Source organism: Platichthys flesus, chromosome 8 (assembly GCF_949316205.1).
Source record: "Platichthys flesus chromosome 8, fPlaFle2.1, whole genome shotgun sequence".
In the NCBI taxonomy this organism is placed as follows: Eukaryota; Metazoa; Chordata; class Actinopteri; order Pleuronectiformes; family Pleuronectidae; genus Platichthys; species Platichthys flesus.
This window is the reverse complement of record NC_084952.1, coordinates 18,722-37,285: the sequence shown is the minus strand read 5'-3', so window position 1 is coordinate 37,285 and position 18,564 is coordinate 18,722. Positions and strand designations below refer to the sequence as shown.

Sequence of the window (18,564 nt, the reverse complement as noted above, 5' to 3'; positions counted from 1 at the left end):
GACTGTTTATTGGAATATGTTCCAAACTGTTCCCTCAGGTCTTTTGCCACTGACTTGCTCAAAATCCCCAAAACAAACGATAAGAAGTTTGGGGAAGCAGCTTCTCTTGCTATGCACCGCAGGGTTTGTAAAAACTCCCACCACACATCAGACAAGCTGTTGATAGTTTTAAGAAACAACTGAAGACCTATTTCTACAATCTTGCTTTTAATTAATTGTATTTGTTTTGTTTCTATTCTTTCATTTATTTTTTATAAGTCTTTGTTTTATTGCTAAGATTTTCTTATTGATCTCTTATTTTATGTCTTTAATTGTATTGATTTTATTGTAAAGCACTTTGAGCTGCATTGTATGTATGAAAGGTGCTGTATAAATACATTTATTATTATTATTACAAAGATCAGTTTAGAATTAATGATAACTGAATAAAATCATTAATCTAGATATTAGATCATCACTAAATAATAAACAAGATCTAATATTAACATTAATATAAAATATCAAACATGATTCACTTCATATCCAGAAAAACAGAATCTCAAACAACGTGATGACGTTTTGTCGTCATGATGCAGTACTCGCAGAGGGCGTGTCCTGTGTCGTCAGACCCGGAAGTGATGTACATTCTTCTGCCGTCTCTGAAAACAACATTAGCAGTCCCGTGTTTGTTCCGTTATTTTCCGGTGGGGGGGCAGTAACTCTGTGTTTTGCGGTGGGGGGGGGGAGGAATGGAAGGACAGTAACTCTGGGTTATTTTCCGGTGGGGGGGCAGTAACTCTGTGTTTTAGCGGTGGGGGGGGGGGGGGAGGAATGGAGGGGCAGTAAAACTCGGTGTTTTCCGCAGGAGGTGCAGTAACTGTCGGCGTTCTCCGCCAGGGGGCGATGTGGATCCAGCCGGAGGAGGTGCTCCTGGTGGGAGCGCTCTGGGTCTCGGAGCGGGCCAACCCGTTCTTCATTCTGCAGAGGAGGAGGGGGCACGGCCGTGGGGGGGGGCTGTCCGGTGAGTACCTAAGGTCCAGGGTGCATTACCCCCCCTGACCTCCAGGGTCCTGAGCCGTCGATCATCATCACGTGGCCATCATCAGTTCGGTTGTTATGTCACGTGGCTGATTCCGATCGTCCATTTTCCTGAAGAACTTGATCTGAGTGAAACGATCAGAACCAGAACTGTGTGATCTCCTTCAGCGAGGAGACGAATCACGTGTTCTATTAACTGATGTCACGTGTTTCCTCTGTTTGTGTCATTCACGTTCAAACAGTAGATTTCACTTTGGTCTGCTGGCTCAATAAAGTTCATAGAATAAATATGTATAGTAAGTGAAGTGTAACCCTATCCCTAAACTCTGCTGCTGAAGACTCATTATGATTGGGATTGGTCAAATGCTGCAAATAGCGCCCCCTGTATGTGAGCCTGCTCAGGAAACCCTGTTGTTTAACTCTTCATTAACATGTTCCTCAGAAGATTCAGTCTCTGAGTCAAGAACTCGACTTCAGTGTGTTTATGTGTGTTCAACTGGTCTCTGTTTGTACCTGTCTGTCTCTGTGTATATGTCTATCTGTCTGTACTGGTCTGTGTGTGTGCAGGTCTCCTGGTTGGGACTCTGGATGTGGTTTTGGACTCAAGTGCTCGAGTGGCTCCTTACAGAATCCTGTTACAGACGTCAGATTCTCAGATCTACTGGAACATCGCCTGTGGTGAGTCCACCAGAGTCAACTGGACCGGACCGGAGCAGAGTGGCAGCAGTGGGAGTAGCTGAGTGGACGTTGACCCTCGGCTGTGTCTTGCAGGCTCGTCCAGGAAGGAGATCACAGAGCACTGGGATTGGCTGGAGTCCAACCTGCTGCAGACCATATCCATCTTTGACAATGATGAAGACGTCACCACCTTCGTCAAAGGGAAAATCTCTGTATGTCATGCCTTCTTGTTCTGTTCACTGTTCCTCTACCGGTGAACCTGTCAGTGAGTGATGTCACTTCCCACAGGGCCTCATCGCGGAGGAAAACCGTCTGAAGCCGGGAGCGGAGCAGGATGAGGATTGTGGGAAGTTTCGGGAGGCAGAGCTGAAGATGAGGAGGTTGTTCGGGATGCCTGATGAAGAGAAGCTTGTGAATTATTACTCCTGCAGCTACTGGAAAGGAAGAGTCCCGCGGCAGGGCTGGCTGTACCTGTCCGTCAACCACCTGTGCTTCTACTCCTTCCTGTTGGGCAAGGAGGGTACGAGCGGCGAATCACAGGCCAGAGTTTTTAGTGTGTGTAGAACAGGAAACTCTTAATATTAATGTAGATATGTTGTTGTATTGTTGTTGTTATTGTCCCACCCCCCAGTGTCCCTGGTGGTGCCGTGGACAGAGGTGACCCAGCTAGAGAAGAACGCCACCTTGTTGTTCCCGGAGAGCGTTCGTGTCAGCACTCGTCACACTGAACATTTCTTCTCCATGTTCCTCAACATCAACGACACCTTCAAGCTGATGGAGCAGCTGGCCAACATGGCCATGCGTCAGCTGCTGGACAACGAGGCGTTTGCTGCCGACTGTTCGCTGCCCCGACCCGGCAAGACTCTGAAGAACGTGTCTGCCCTGAAGAGGTCTCACTCAGCTCAGTTATCATGCACCAAGATTACAGGGTTCACCTGTTATCATATGTACAGTGTGTAGTTTGTTTGTCTCTGATATTTGTTTATTTGTGATATTTGTTTGTTTGTTATGTTTGTTTTTGTTGTTTGTCTAATTTTCCATCAAATTGTATTAGCATAGTCTCAAATTCACAAATCACAGTTTGTCTCATATATCTTAACGAGAAGCAACATCCTCTGTTCTTAACCCTCAACAAGAGTAAAAGTACCAAAATAACTTTATAACAGGAAAAGCCGTAGAAACCTGAGAGTCACATGAGAGGGTCCGTCTCCCAGGACGGACACCAGTAGACTGCATGGTTTTTATGTGTGTTTGATTGTTGGCAGGGATCTGGATGCACGGGCGAAGAACGAACGTTACCGAGCGATGTTTCGTCTCGTGCAGGACGAGCGTCTGGACGGACACACGGACTGTACGCTGTGGACACCGTTCGCCAAGATGCACGTGGTCGGACAATTGTTTATTTCCAACAACTACATCTGTTTCAACAGCAGAGAAGAAGATCTGTGTCAGCTGATCATTCCACTCAGAGAGGTAAGTAATCATTATTATTGGAGAAACTTCAGGTTGAGTTCAGTCCCACAAAGCTCTTTCACTTCCTATCAGGCTAAACTACCATGGTAACTTATGGCTCCTGGCTTACTTTGATAAGTCTGGCTAATTTATGTGAGAAATCCATGACTGTCTCAAATGAATTCCTGCTCAGGCACTATGGTAACTTATGCTTCAGAGCTAGCCTGCTCCGGACCAAGATACGGTTTAGCTATATTTAGCCGTCTCTCAAAGAATGTCAGAAAGTTGGAAACACTCTAATGCCTGTGATCAGAATAATTTAAAAAACAAGTGTTAATACAAGGTTTCCACGACAGAGAAATAATCGATTATTTGCGCCAGGATACGAACAGAAGCAGCGGTTGGTTTTGTGCCAGGTCAGAGTCTGAGCTCCTGCTGACCTGCACTTACTTTACACTTTAACCGACGTTCATCACAAGTTATCAGGACCTGAGCTGTACTGAAGTTAAATTAGACTCCAGAGTTTATGAGACACGTGTACACACACACGCACACAATAGAAGAAATGCTGGAATACTAACCTAATACAATAAAAGGATATTTCAACATTTGAATGTACCCTAACCCACATGTCAGACTGAAGATTTGTAAGAATTAGGTTCAATGCTCTTTGAAAGGGTTAATGTGCATGTTTATGCTGTAAAACTGTCATTATATCAGGGGTATGAAATGGTTTCAAAATGATGACAATCATTAGCTGGGTAACTGAAAGATATCCTGGATAAGGTGAACTCACTTCATAGTGCGCAAACATGAGTTTAAATTATTTGAATAGAAACATATATCTAACAATAAATCTTCAATCTTATTGATTGATTCGTATGTATTGAGTGTTGGTGTTTCCAGGATTTTACCCATAATCCTCTGCTCCTCAGGTGTCCATTGTGGAGAAGGCGGACAGCAGCAGTGTCTTACCATGCCCTGTCTCAATCAGCACCAAGAACAAAATGAATTTCCTGTTTGCTAACCTCAAAGACAGAGACTTCCTGGTTCAACGCATCTCCGACTTCCTCCAGCGAACACCTGACAGTGCTTGGGGCAACAGCAGCCCGCTGTCTCTGATTGGTCCCTCGGTATGTCACTCATTGTCATAAGAGGTTTTCAGACATGAAGTCTGTAAAGTTAGAGAGAGAGAGAGAGAGAGAGAGAAAGAGAAAGAGAAAGAGAAAGAGAGAGAGAGAGAGAGAGAGAGAGAGAGAGAGAGAGAGAGAGAGAGAGAGAGAGAGAGAGAGAGAGAGAGAGAGAGAGAGATTTTTAAGTCACTTTTATTTTCTCAGTTTAGTTCCAACAAACAACATATAACATATTTGATAACAAATCAAAAAATTTAACGAAAAGAAAAAACAATAATACAACATTCAAACCAACAAAAAATGACCAAAAACCAGCTGCTCTTTTTTTACTTCAACAAAGAACTTCCACATTTAAACTCAGGAACAAAGGTTTTCATCGGGAAGAGGATCACTGGAGTCCGACTGAATGAGTCCATCACAGTGATCAACTGGAGGTCAGGGTGAGTCAGCTGCTGGTTCCTCTCAGCAGGAGGCCGACCACCTGACTGACCTGATCCCTAACGTGAGGCCAGACCTGCAGCGTAGTCCAGGTGAGGGCCACACCGCTCCAGTATGGCACAGGCTACTGGTCTCCAGACCAGGTCGGATGAGAGTGTCTTTAGACCAAAACATAAAAGGGTCCAAACAGACAGAGGAACCAGACAGGGTTTAAACATCATGTGGCCAATTGGGCTCGGATCTTTGCCATTATTTTTTTCAGGCGGTAAAACTCCTGTTTCGTGAACCACGGGTCATCCTCATCCTTCAACATGGAGTGTCTCACTGAGTGGAGGAAAAGTTTCAAATCAGGGAAGAAGTCCTCTACTCCAACCAGTCTTCAGCCCTTAGTCTGTAGTAAGAAGGTCTGGATGCTGGTGAAGGTGTAAACACCTTCTTCATCCACCTGCCTGTTCTCCTGTGGTTCTGTTGAATATTCCTCTGACTGAGAGGAAGAACACGGTGGGTTTATCTTTGACACTTTTTTAGCTTGGTCACAATTTGTCTTGTTTTCCGGGTTTTTTCTTTTGGCTTAAGTTTTTTAAACTCTTCCTCCATCAAAAAATCCTCATCAGAGAGCTCTGCCTCTGCTCCTCTAGTGTCTTCGTGAGTGCTTCTGACCTCGTTGTCCTGATGGACGTCCTCACTGTCCTCCCCCCGTGAACCTGGTGTGTCGCCCCGCGGCTCCATCAAGACTGAGGCCCCAGCACCCCCCAAGGCCGGCGGGGGCCCCGGTGCAGGAGCAGAGGAACCACCAGGCGCCAAATCAGGCGGGGGCCCCGATGCAGGAGCAGCAGAACCACCCCCGGCCGAGGCAGGCGGAGGCCCCGGTGCAGAGGCAGCCGACTGGCCCCCACCGGCTCTGTCCGGGCACAAGCGGATCAGGTGTCCCTCCCTCCCACAGCCAAAACATTTCATGTTCCCTGATGTAACGTGCACCGTGTAGTTAAACTCCTCAATTTTAAAACTAAAGACCAGGTTCAACTCTTCCTCACTCTTCTTCAGCACCATGAACACGTGTCTCCTAAAAGAAATGACATGTTTGAGGTGTGGAGATTTACTGTGAATGGGGATCATTTTTATGGGGGACATTAATTGTCCATGTCTGGCCAGTTCTTTCTCTATTAGCTCATTCTTCAGGAATGGGGGGACATTAGAGATGAGGACCTTCTTGACCGGATCATCCAGGGACAACACAGGTGTGAAGGAGCCCTGAATCACCACTCCCCTCTCCAGTAGCTGGTTAGCTTCTTCAATGCTATCCACAAACACAACCACAGCACTGTTCATACGTGAGGCAGACTTCACACTGTCATACCCCACAACCTCACCTACAGCCAGACCGACCTCCTCCACCGAGCAGTCCACAGCCGGACACAGTTTGATGCCGTGTCGGCGTGTTAGCTTGTTACATGCAGCAGCCATGCTGCACAAACACAAACACACAACTAACAACTAAAAACTGCTGCTCATGACACTGTCACTCACACAGAAAACAATAAACACCTCTACTACAAGTGCGGAGGGAAAAAGAGCAAAGAAAACAGGTAGAAAAATCAAAGAGTTTGAACAAACTTTCTCCAGCTCACTCACCACACTCACTCCCAACATGCACTCCAACAGAGAGAGAGAGAGAGAGAGAGAGCTCACATGCCTCATTTACCCGCTCAGAGCCACACACAGTGAGATCAGAGCTCATGTACGTGAAGCAGCCGCTCAGTGACTCTGTAAAGTGAAACACAGAGTTTCTCTGGTCTCAGCTGCTTCAGGATCAGCTGAGACCAGTGAAACAAAGATTTCCTCTGGTCTCAGCTGCTCTGGGATCAGATCAGAAGCTGCAGCTAGTTTGGAGTTTCTGTGTCCTCCTCCCCTCTGCTCTCCCTGGAACTAACACACACTCATCACTGGTTCTCAGGACCTGACCAGGAAGTCACTGGGTGCTGGTTTGATTCCACAGTTTATCAGACTCATTGAATCATCATGAAAGGACTCGTCCACATGTTCAACACGAGATGCTCATACTCAGGACTCAGTGTTAAGTGTGAACTGGCACAACACTGCATACCCCTGTGAGCAGCTTTCCTCTGTGATGAAGATGAACTGTACTACTTCATAACCCTGTGACAATGACGAAGTTACTGGCATAGGAAGTCGTGTCTGAAAGTGTTTTTTTCTTTTGGTTTGTTAACATCCTGATCCTCTGTCGTCCAATCAGAGAGAAGAGTTGATTTGATTTCACTTTCATTTTGATTTTTTGTCCTCAGTTGTCTTCCAATGTCCCTTCCTCCTCATCTGGAGGATCTCAGTCTGACCACAGGGGGCGCCAGTACCACCCCGGTCTGCCCACAGCCAGTCAGAGTCTGCTGCAGCTCTACTACCAAGACACTCCAGAGGACCTGGGTCCCAAAGCCGTGAGTTCATGTCCCATAATGGATCCAAGTGGTACCATGATGAATTTCTGGTTCTGTCACTGAGTAGAACTGTTAGATGCTGATCAGTAAAACTTGATGTGTAACATGAAGGTCGTCCTCTCACCCTCACCTCCCCTGCAGATGAAGGAGAAGATGAAGGAGGAGTCGTGGAACATCCATTTCTCAGAGTTTGGTCGAGGAGTTTGTATGTACAGAACATCAAGAACCAGAGAACTGGTTCTCAACGGGATCCCAGAATGTCTGAGAGGAGAGCTGTGGTTACTGTTCTCTGGTCAGTATCCATTCCTTCAATCAATAACTCATTAGCTCATTCATTCATTTATTCATGTGTTCATTCATTCACTTAGGGGCACAGAATGAGATGGTGACCCACCCGGGCTACTATGGAGACCTGGTGGAGCAGGCCATGGGGCGTTGTTCATTGGCGACAGAGGAAATCGAGCGAGACCTCCATCGATCGATGCCTGAACACCGAGCGTTCCAGAACGAGACGGGCATCACCGCGCTGCGCCGCGTCCTCACCGCCTACGCCCATCGCAACCCCTGCATCGGATACTGTCAGGTCATTATGTCACATAAAATATATTATTTAAAAGTGGTAACAATTAAAATAACGGCAGGTGAAATATTATAATATTAAAAAGGGTTTTCATTAAAAGAAATTGTAAAATAAGAAAGAATCAGAAGGGAGTGGCTGTGGTTACACACCCGTCAATCGTGTAGGCCATATCCCTTCAGTATATACATTGACTAAAGATTGAGGTTATCTGCACCCCCTACAGGCCATGAACATCGTCACCTCTGTCCTGCTCCTCTACTGTACGGAGGAAGAAGCCTTCTGGCTGTTGGTGGCGCTGTGTGAGCGAATGCTGCCCGACTATTACAACACCCGGGTTGTAGGTCAGTAACAGTCTGTGACCTCTGTGACCACCAGCTCTCAGATGAGGGGGGGCGCTGTGTGACATAGTGTGTGTTCCTGCAGGAGCTCTGGTGGATCAGGGTGTGTTTGAGGAGCTCACCCGGGCGTTCCTCCCCCTGCTGTACGAACACATGCAGGACCTGGGCGTCATCTCCACCATCAGCCTGTCGTGGTTCCTCACCCTCTTCTTGTCAGTGATGCCCTTTGACAGTGCTGTCCTATTGGTCGACTGCTTCTTCTACGAGGGCATCAAGGTCATCTTCCAGGTACTAACCCACTAGTTACTGACTGCTTAATGGTTAAGTACTAACTGGTAACTGACTGGTTGCATCTCTCTTTTCCTCCGACCTCTGCCACCTGTAACTACTCTACTTCCTACTCTGAATTTACCTCCAGGTGGCGCTGACTGTACTCCATGACAACATGGACGCCCTGCTGTTCTGCAGTGATGAGGGAGAAGCTATGACCATCCTGGGCAGGTACTGACAGAGTGGACAGGTAGAGACAGTGGACAGGTAGAGTCGACAGGTAGAGACAAGGTGGAAAGGTAGAGAGTTGACAGACAGAGACAGTAGACAAGTACAGACGGATTGGACAGGTAGAGATTGGACAGCTGGACATGTTAATCTAATAAAATGTGTTGAATGCAGGTACCTGGATAATGTTGTAAATAAACAGACAGTGGCCTCGCCCATCCCTCACCTGCATGCCCTGCTGACGAGCGGAGATGTCCCCCCACCTGAAATCGACGTCTTTGACCTCATCAAGTCGTCCTATGAGGTAATTTATCTGTCGGTCCATCTATTCCTCTATCCCTCTGTCTGTCCATCTGTCCAACCATATGTCAGCTTCCGTCTCCTGAGACAGTTTCTTTTTCTCTGAGCAGAAGTTTGGTAGCCTGCGCTCTGATGTCATCGAGCAGATGAGGTTTAAACAAAGGTTAAAGGTCATCCAATCCCTGGAGGACACGGCCAAGAGAAGTGTGGTAGGTCCTGATAGCATGCTAAAAGAGAATACTAATATGCTAATGCAGATGGAGTGTTTATACATATGTGTGTGTCCAGGTGAGGGCGATGATGACGGAGTCGGCTTTCAGTATCGACGAGCTCGAGGACCTCTTCTGTCTCTTTAAGGTAAAAACCAGAATTAATCCCTTCACAGATGTGCCTCCCCTCTATTCCAGCACCTCTGCAGCTGTAAGGCATCAGCTGGACATCGCCCTCTAGTGGCTGTGGCATCTTTGTTATGGCTAAAAGGTTCATATTTACAGATTTACTTCAGTTTAAAACACATTCTTCACTTTCATTAGACTTAATACTCTGAAGTATTTGTACTTTATCTGGTATCAAGTCCTTGTTTGTGTTTGTTGGGATGTGACAGAATAGAGTTGATGAGGTCAGTGAGTCAGAGGCTTCACACAAACTTCATCAGGCTCATTCACAGTAAATGTTCTGTAGTGATTCAACAGGTCTGATATTAAACAGCTTCATATCCACAGACTCTAGATCTGACTTTTTATTTACTAAATGAAAACATGTCGGCTGTGGAGGAAGATTAACAGCACGTGTGAGTTTGTAATAAATTCTGCAGCTTTTGATACTAATGCTGACATTGAGCTGACTTTGTGAGATCAGTTTTACGAATCTTCTCTCCTCTGTCTGAGGCTTCACTTCCTCCTCATCACTTCATTTTCACATGTGCTCGTATAATCCTCATCTGTAAACTCTCACATTCAGTCGGTCAGAGTTTCTGTCCTGACGTCTCCTTTGCCTCGTTGATCACCAGATATTTCATTTCTCGCTAAATACGAGTTGGAATTCTTCATCGAGCTCGATCTGTTGATCTGCTGCAGAAAGACACAAAGTGTTTTATCTTTCAGGGACATTTTGTCCTCTTTTCTACAGTTGATTATTCTGGGGTGAATAAACATGCCCAAAACGAGGCTTATTAAAGCATGGTTTATTACAGCCTGGATAGAACCAGCCCTGATAATACACCGAATAAATTGTGTTAGTGCAACAACTTATGCCTAAAGTAGAAGTTGAAGCTAATTCAAGCTGAGACTTTTAATTTAAATCAGGATCAGTTTATCTACTTTTTTTACATTTGTATTTGTTTTTTTGTTTTGACTTGTTTTCAATCAATCAACCACATTTTATTTGTATAGCCCATATTCACAAATCACAGTTGTCTCATAATAATATATTGTATAATATATCATATATCGCTGTTAACAAGGATCAACTTCCTGTTCTTAACTCAACAAGAGTCAAATAGAAATGTAGTGATCAGTGAATGAAGCTCAGTCCCATGTGAGGATCCTCTCCCAGGACACACAGGTGCTGATGGAACTGAACACATCAACACAGCAGGATTCACTAAATGAGAAGAACCAGTTTGTAAATTCATATTTGAAGTCTGAAGGAGATGAAGGAGCAAATGAACTGAGGAAGTCCTGATAGTAGAAGATGTGAGGATTCATGTTGTGTATCAAGAAGTCTGGTTGTTGTCACAGCCCATAATCAGGATCCACCATGATTTTTGTTGATTATTTTTGTTTATTTGTTACATTTATTTGTTATTATTTGTTTTGTTTATATTTGTTTGTTTTTGTTGCCCTCTTCAGTCCAAACACATGACGAGTTGTTACTGGGGCTCCAGCAGTTCTGCAGCCGAACGTCATGACCCCAGTCTTCCATACCTGGAGCAGTATCATATCGACCTGGCTCAGTTCTCTCAGCTGTTCTCCTCGCTAACCCCCTGGGTCTGTGGAAGCCACACCCCCTCTCTGTCAGCCCGCCTCTTCAGACTCCTGGACCAGAACCAGGACGGACTGGTCAACTTCAAAGAGTTCGTCACCGGACTCAGTGAGTCCACTTTTACATTTAGTTTCATCTAGTTGACGCTTTTATCCAAAGTGACTTACAATAAGTGCATCAACCCGAGGGAACAGATCCAGAACAACAAGAATCAAGAAAGTACAATTTGTTCAAAATAAAGCAAAACCACAAGTGCTATAAGTTAGTGCCATGTTAGTGCTACTAAATATTTAGTTTCAAAATTTGTTAGTATTTTTCATTTGATTTTATTTGATCTTTTTATTCAAGGTAAAGTCGGAAGAGGTGTGTTTTTAGTTTGTGGCGGAGGATGTGTAAACTTTCTGATGTCCAGATGTCGACGTGGAGCTGGTTCCACCATTTAGGAGCCAGGACAGAAAACAGCCTAAACAGTGTTTAGCAGTGAGGGGGGAGCGAGCCGATTGGCCGAAGCAGAGCGGAGTGAACGTGCTGGGGTGTAATGTTTGACCAGGTCCTGGATGTAGACCCTAGAGCTGGTTCCGATGTCTCTTACCAGGGGCGGATATATCTTCTCAGAAGTGCAAGTCCTGAGGGAATACATACAATAGGAGAGAAGCTACACCAATAGTGTCAAATACAGCTTCCTATATTAATTATCTATTAATTGGCTGCAAAGACCCTTTTTGGATGCTTTCAATACTTTTCTTCTTCTGTTGCAAAATAAAAAAAAGCACTCAGTTTTGAAAATGTCATTGAAGAACACTGTTCGTAGGAAGGAAAATGAAACATGATGTTACCTTGATAACCACAAATCCTGCTTTGTAGTACAGGATCTAGATCATATGACCATCCTGATCAAAACGTTATCCTTGTAAGTTAAACTACAAAGTTTTCTTACCCAGCTATGAGTGTGTTCATGTGACAGAGGCCGAGTCGTCTGTATGATTGAAAACTTTTAATTAAATATGAAGTTAACCCTGGTTCAAAAAACAAGTGAGAACATGGTTCTCTCAGTCAATGTGTTCTCTCTGTTTCTACAGGTGGGATGACTCATGGAGACATGATGGAAAAACTTAAACTGTTGTACAAGCTCCATCTCCCCCCAGGTAACCCTTGAACCCCCACATCACATGTGACCTTGACACAGGATCAAACATGGTGGTCTGGTCTGACCACTTACCAAATAACTCATTTTGTTTGTTTATTGGTCTTTGTCTTTGTCCTCATGCGCTTGTTTATATATTTATTTGTTTGTGTTCAAGCTCTGTGTCCTGAGGAGGCAGAGTCTGCTCTGGAGGCAACACACTTCTTTACAAAGGATAAACCACGAGGTGAAAGCCGATCAAAATATAGATAAACATGTGATTAATATATTTACACTGTATATATACATATATTTATATAAAGTCGTTATCATATAAATATATTTTTTAATGTTTGTAAAAAGTATGATGTAATTCATTAATCTGTTTCTTTTTCTTCAGAATCTCTCTTCCTGTCTGATCCGGACTCTTTGCGTCAGCAGGAAGTGACCATAGGTTTGTGATGCTCGTATTGGATAAAACCTGTAGTTGCACCCCTGGCAATGATGCCATATATAATGAGCTCACCAGCCCTGCTGTGATGCTTGCAATCTGACATCACTGATGGGGGCGTGGCCAGAGGCCAAGGATCAGAACAGAAATGATGACGTTACTGGTGGAACACTCAACATGTCGGTGACTCACACTGTTGTTGATCTCTGTTAACAGGTGAGGAGGGGAAAGATGCAGCTGGAGACAGTGAGGAGAGGAAAGGTAAATGATGAAGTTCAGGTCGATGTTGCAGGCGGTTCGTCCACTCACAGGTTCCTGACCTTTGACCTGTGGTGTGTTTCAGAGGAAAAGGTGAAGGACTACAGGTACTACCTGAGGATGTGGGCCAAAGAGAAGGAACCCAAGTCAGAGACCATCAAAGACCTGCCTCGCATGAACCAGGTAAGAACGTGTCGGGTGTTCGTTAAGGCTGAGGTGTGTACGTGTGTTAACCTTTGTGTGTGTTGGTGTGTGTGTGCGTGTGTAGGAGCAGTTCATTGAGTTGTGTAAGACTCTGTACAACATGTTCAGTGAGGAGCCTCTGGAGCAGCAGCTTTATCACTCCATCGCCACTGTGGCCAGTCTGCTGCTGCGCATCGGCGAGGTCGGCAAGAAGTTCAACAATGGAACCAAAAAGATTGAGACCGCTGCTGCACAGGCTCCGCCCCCTTCTCAGAGGGAGGAGGGGCCAGGTGAATCCCGGTTGTGCGAGGCGCTAGCTGACGCCCACCTGGAGCCGCAACCTCTGCACACGTCCGACGAGGAAGCCAGATATGACATGTCAGCGTCGTCATACTCAGTGGGCAGTTCCGGCTCGCTGCAGTGCAAGGACATGGCAGACGACTCAGCGCTGATTGGTGGAGAGCAGCGACAGGGCAATGTCTTGGATGTCGATTGGTCAATCACCTTTGAGCAGGTACTTGCGTCACTGCTGACGGAGCCACCGCTTGTTGATTACTTTGAGAGGAAGGTGGACATCCAGAGCAAGATCGTCAGCTGTAAGACTCAGCGGGCAGTGGAGCGCCAGATCAGCTCCACCTCCGACCAGGAAGTCACCCAGCAGTCCATCTGACTGGCCTTATCTGTCCTGATTGATTAGTTCATCCTGTATCAAGGCACTAACAGTTTTAAATGTCCAAACATCTGATCAATCAATACAAAATCGTACACAGGCGGTTGATGTCAGAAACAGGAAACAGAAAGTTTAGGAATATAAAGTGAGAAATAATAAAGGTCACTTTATTTAGGGGAAATAAAGTTGGTGTTCAATGTTTTTATTGACACTTTTATTCTGATGTGTTTAATGATGCTGGTTCCTGTTGAGTTGACTGATGATTTCTGAGGATTTTAAATCCATCGTGTTGATCTCTATTGTTCTAATAAACAATAAACTTCTTTTTTGTTGTCCCATGGATTTAAAACAAAAAATATGAAGTATTATTTTCTGATGATTTTTATTGTTTAATATTTTATGTTTGTGGTTATTATTTTTACATTTTCACACAAATATACAAATCTTCACATTAATGTTTATTGTATGAAAACAAAGTAAAATCACTCTGTTTATTTTTCTCTAGTTTTGATAAAGGTGTCCATTAATATGTACAATTATTGATCATTAAAAACGAATTAACTATGAACAATAAGTGACTGGATTTATTAACTGATTACAAATAAAGTTCCTAATAAATAAATAAATGATTAATTTAAACGAAGCAGCTGATAAACAAACAGATGCGATTTTTAGAATGAATCTCTAGTGCCTCCTTCAGGACAGTACTGTACGTCATATTACGACATCATGACGACGCCAAAATAGTTAATTTGAAATTTTTTTATGTTTATTTTCTTAATGACCAAAAAAGATCCATGTCAGAATGTTCCAGAAAGAAAGGAAGTCATTTTATTAATAATTCATGAATTATTATGCACTTATTTGCTGAAATCTATGTGTGATGCCAGAACATAAATGTTTGGTTCCTTTAAAGAAAAATCCTTTTCATTTCATTCTTTCATTTTTAATTTGTAACAGAAAAGAGACATAAACATTTCAGTGTTCTCTGTTCTGATTCTCATTCTGAAGGAAAAAAAACATTTCTTTGTTTACAACGATAGTTTGTTCTCTTGAGGATCTCGATGTCAAGACTGTTCACAGATAATATATATAAACAATATTTAATAATGATATCATATCCGTCAGTGGAATAACAAACTCTTCCTTCAATGTGTTGCCTTGATGTCACTGAACTGATTGTAGATTATTAAAATGTTTTCATCCTGATTTGATTGATTCTTTGTGCTGTCCTTTTTTATTTTTCACTTTTAATGAGATCTTAAAAAATTCTCTCCTCTTTTATCCATTTATCTTATTTTTATTCTTCAGTGAAAATAATTTCCAACGTCAGGGACTGTATTATACTTTCCTGTTTTGTAATACATCTTTTTAAGTAACATGAAGTTCCTCCGGCCTGTAGGGGGCGCTCTGTTGTTAAATGCTCATCGATCCCGCCTCGACGTAAACTGTGACGTGTCATCACACTGCAAATAGTCCCGCGAAAAATCCCTGGGACTCCGACCGTCGACACCAAAACAAGAACCGGAACCAGACCCAGAACCAGACCCGTTTAGAGACGTCATGGTGCAGGAGTTTCACGTGGTTCGATGTTTCAGTTGTGAAAAGTTCCAGGTTCAACAGGTAACACACACACACACACACACACTTACACACAGTGTGTGGGTGGGTGTGTGTGTGTGTGTGTGTTATTCATGCTCTGTGTCCGTCAGGTGAAGAAGGCCACCAGGTGGACCTGTAAAGTCTGTGGAGAGAAGCAGTCCCTGCTCAAGGTCAGAATAATACTTTTAAACAGTTCACATTAAACTGTTAACAGATGAAAGTTAAGCGGGTTCCATACTTGAAGAGCCTGAGGTTCCACCTCCAGTTCTCCTCTGAGACTGGAGAACCACAGTGAGTCTGAGAGACAGAACCGCTCTGTTGGATAATGTCAACTATTCAAAAAAGTCCAGTGTGAACGATTTTATATTAAGAAATGCTAGTGGCGTTATTTCTCGTGTTTCATCTAAATTGTACGAGTTGTTGTTTTCTTTACTCTGAAATGTAATTACTTGAGCATTGTTAGAAGAGAGAGTTATTGTTGTGCATTTGACAATACAAATCTTGAATCTTAAATGTGCCCCTTTATATTTAAATACTTAATATTTAAATACTTTATATTAACATCAGGACCTGGTCGTCTCTGTTCAGCTGCAACAACTGCGACTTTCAAATATGCCCCCCCCCCCCCTCCTTCGTTTTGTCGGTTACCAAGTTAGAGGTTTCCTTGTTCAGTTTACAGCTTTGATTGTCTTATAATTTCTTTCATATCCAAGCAAAATTGTTATTGTAGATGAACCTTGTGAACCGAAACCCTTTCAGCACAGATGAGGATTAGATACGAGGGTCCCTGCATGTGGACACAGCGAAGGACCTGAGTAGAATCAGTCCTGAGGGAACGAGCTTGGAGGTTTAATTCCGAGGAGGCTCAGCAGACGAAGTTCAGTCAGAGCCAAAGAGCTAAAGGCCCAAGTGGTCCTCAGGGCGTTAGTTCCAAGGGAAGGAGATGCTCTGTAAGAGAAGTTGCTTGTTTATTTGTTTTGTTGTGGTAGTTATTTTGTAAATCTTCCATTAATTACTAAAACAGTTATGGGTTAGGGTTAGGGTTTTAACTTTTAACCCGTGGAAAAAGTTAGTCTGGAGCTCTGACATTGTAATTTCTGTAAGTTGTCTAGTAATGGGGGGGAATGTGAATAATTGCGTTGCAGTACGATATAAAGTTTGCCCCTACATTTTCTGCTTGTGGTTAAAAAATGTTCAGTATGGGGTTAGATGATTAAATATTATAACCAAAATAATTGTGATTAAGATTTGCCATAATTGAGCAGACTTCATTTAATAAAATTACTCTTTTACAATGATATCTACGTGCACGATATACGTATCGTGCACGTAGGAGAGGCGGTGGTCTAGTGGCAGAAACTTGGACTATGGGCAGAGAAGGTCTCTGGTTCGACTCCACGGAGAGACAACAAAAGACGAACCTGGATTGATCTGTCCAAAAATCCAAGAGTCTCCCTACCCTGTCTAGTGCCCCTGAGCAAGGCACCTTACTCCCCCAACATCTGTGTATGAGTGTGCTTTTGCATGTCTGTGCATGTGTTTGGGATGAATAAATGCATCTTAATCTTAATCTTAATCGCGATAGATGCAAAAAACTCTGTGGCTGGTTCCATGCGCAGCGCATTCACGCTCTGCATGTCAATATATCTGGCTAATCAAATGGAGCCCTGCTGGCTTGGATGATGAATTAAAGAGAATTTGAAAACAGATTTCGTTTCGCCTCCTCCAACTAAATTCTACTGTGGAAACTTGTAGAGATCACGTTTGTCATCAATATGTCTCTCTCTCTCGCTCTCACACACACACAAAGTGTGATCGGACATGTGTGTAGACTCAGTCCGGGTAAAGTATATAAACTTAGTAAATGCAGGTGGAGCTGGAGATGGTGTCAGTTGCTTTGGTTTGACGCAGCTCACACCACAAGTGATCATAGATGATCCTCTCCTCTTCTACTTCCTGTCAGAACTTTTTGTGTCCTGACTATAAAGAATTTAAAGTCAGAACCAGATTGATTGTTTGATTCCTTGACAGGAGTTTGGGCGGGGCTCCGGGCCGGACTGCAGACGTCATGTTCAGAAACTGAACTCCATGGTGGGGGAGCAGGAGGAGTCACCATGGTAAACAACCTGTCCCATAATACACTGCAGCTTGGCCTGCTGCCAGGATTCTCATCTGTGTGTGTTTGTTACAGGGAACCTGAGGAGGGGAAAAACCACCAGGTACACAAACACACACACACACACACGTCAACAGGTAGCAGGTTTTGAACTCTGCTGTGACAGGTGACCGTGACACAGACTCAGGTGAGTCGCTGGAGCAAATACATGGCAACACCTGAGGAGGCGGAGCTAGAGGAGGACCAGCAGCTGCATGGCAACAACATGACTGACAGGTGCGACGTTGTTTATTAAAAGAAAACAAAATGTAGAGCTGCTGTATGGAATTCAAACTCCGTTTATAAAATCACAGTTAGGACGGTCGTCGAAAAAAAGTGCAACCCATAGATTATGAATGAGTGACTGGAAGTAAACTGTACTGTACAAGACTAGGGTTAGGGGTGTTGTTGTACAAAAGGTTGAAAATGTTATGGTTTACAAAGTTAAATGAGTAAATATATATAAATATATTTATAGAAAGACCTTTGACCTCTGTTTTCCGACAGGAGGAGAAGAGATTCACCCGAGCAGGTACGATGATGACATCACCAACAGGTTTAACCAACACTTGTTCTGCTTGTTGATGCTGAGTCCGATGGATCTAGAACCAACAGATGTGAATTAATAAGGTGGTTCTGGACTAATGTGGATCTTTTGGATCCATTGATTTATTTTTTTGTGTCCTTAATCATTTCCACATAATAACCTGATTTGAACTCAAATGATTGATAACATACTCTTTTTTTAATTAAGTTTTTCTATGGTTGTTGAACTTCGATTTTATTTGTTTCTGTTAATTATCAACGTTGGACTTTCCGTCCTTCCCTTTCAAAGTTCTGCAGGAACCCTGAGAAACCATCAGCCAGAACCAGCCGGGCCCCCGAGTCCAGCCGGGCCCCCGAGTCCAGCCGGGCCCCCGAGTCCAGCCGGGCCCGTTCCAGGTCACCAAATGAGAACAAATTGATTTGTGGTCATTTTTCGAGGGGGACTTGTTTCCTCGGTTGTGACTCTGAGCTGCAGGAGTCACGTGACCCAGTTGTCAATGGGGTGTGTCAACAAGTTGGTGGGGACACATCTCTGTCCTGTGGTGACATCATCACCAGCTCCCGCCCACTACTTCCTGTTTCCTCCCTGTTTGAGACTGAAGATGATTTCAGCTGTGACAATGACGAGTTTTAATAAGAATAATTAAACTTAACGATTTAACTTTGTTGTTGTTGTTATTGTTATTCTCTTTAATGAATGACAAAACCT

General features: G+C 43.8%; 2 protein-coding genes across 3 annotated transcripts; both read left to right on the top strand.

Annotated features, from left to right (window-relative positions):
• The first annotated feature begins 802 nt into the window (after positions 1–802).
• LOC133959155 (TBC1 domain family member 9B) lies at positions 803–13,894 on the top strand. Its single transcript, XM_062394251.1, has 23 exons — positions 803–1,000; positions 1,585–1,695; positions 1,789–1,907; positions 1,984–2,215; positions 2,327–2,585; positions 2,961–3,168; positions 4,083–4,280; positions 7,022–7,168; positions 7,310–7,460; positions 7,537–7,751; positions 7,972–8,089; positions 8,172–8,374; positions 8,505–8,587; positions 8,759–8,888; positions 8,995–9,093; positions 9,173–9,241; positions 10,735–10,975; positions 11,947–12,012; positions 12,169–12,237; positions 12,391–12,444; positions 12,658–12,702; positions 12,785–12,882; positions 12,968–13,894. Exons 1-23 carry the CDS (start codon positions 883–885, stop codon positions 13,550–13,552), a joined length of 3,618 nt encoding a protein of 1,205 aa, XP_062250235.1. The 5' UTR covers positions 803–882; the 3' UTR covers positions 13,553–13,894.
• A 1,102-nt stretch (positions 13,895–14,996) lies between these two features.
• mrnip (MRN complex interacting protein) lies at positions 14,997–18,516 on the top strand. Of its 2 annotated transcripts, none has more exons than XR_009921771.1 (7): positions 14,997–15,175; positions 15,265–15,324; positions 17,186–17,271; positions 17,346–17,373; positions 17,437–17,546; positions 17,817–17,939; positions 18,145–18,244. XR_009921771.1 is itself a non-coding variant. In XM_062394254.1 (7 exons), exons 1-7 carry the CDS (start codon positions 15,116–15,118, stop codon positions 18,487–18,489), a joined length of 714 nt encoding a protein of 237 aa, XP_062250238.1. In that variant the 5' UTR covers positions 15,000–15,115; the 3' UTR covers positions 18,490–18,516. The 2 variants fall into 2 exon arrangements, 1 of the variants encoding a protein (XP_062250238.1); XM_062394254.1 differs by having other exon boundaries at positions 15,000–15,175; positions 17,817–17,841; positions 18,145–18,516.
• Positions 18,517–18,564: the final 48 nt, after the last annotated feature.

Bases quoted from the DNA above. Each gene is read 5' to 3' on its own strand.
- LOC133959155 (XM_062394251.1), top strand. From the start codon at position 883: ATGTGGATCCAGCCGGAGGAGGTGCTCCTGGTGGGAGCGCTCTGGGTC. The intron at 1,001-1,584 runs GTGAGTACCTAA...GTGTGTGTGCAG, and splicing joins CCGTGGGGGGGGGCTGTCCG to GTCTCCTGGTTGGGACTCTG. The intron at 12,883-12,967 runs GTAAGAACGTGT...GTGCGTGTGTAG, and splicing joins ACCTGCCTCGCATGAACCAG to GAGCAGTTCATTGAGTTGTG.
- mrnip (XM_062394254.1), top strand. From the start codon at position 15,116: ATGGTGCAGGAGTTTCACGTGGTTCGATGTTTCAGTTGTGAAAAGTTC. The intron at 15,325-17,185 runs GTCAGAATAATA...ATTCCTTGACAG, and splicing joins AGAAGCAGTCCCTGCTCAAG to GAGTTTGGGCGGGGCTCCGG. The intron at 17,842-18,144 runs GTACGATGATGA...TCCCTTTCAAAG, and splicing joins GAAGAGATTCACCCGAGCAG to TTCTGCAGGAACCCTGAGAA.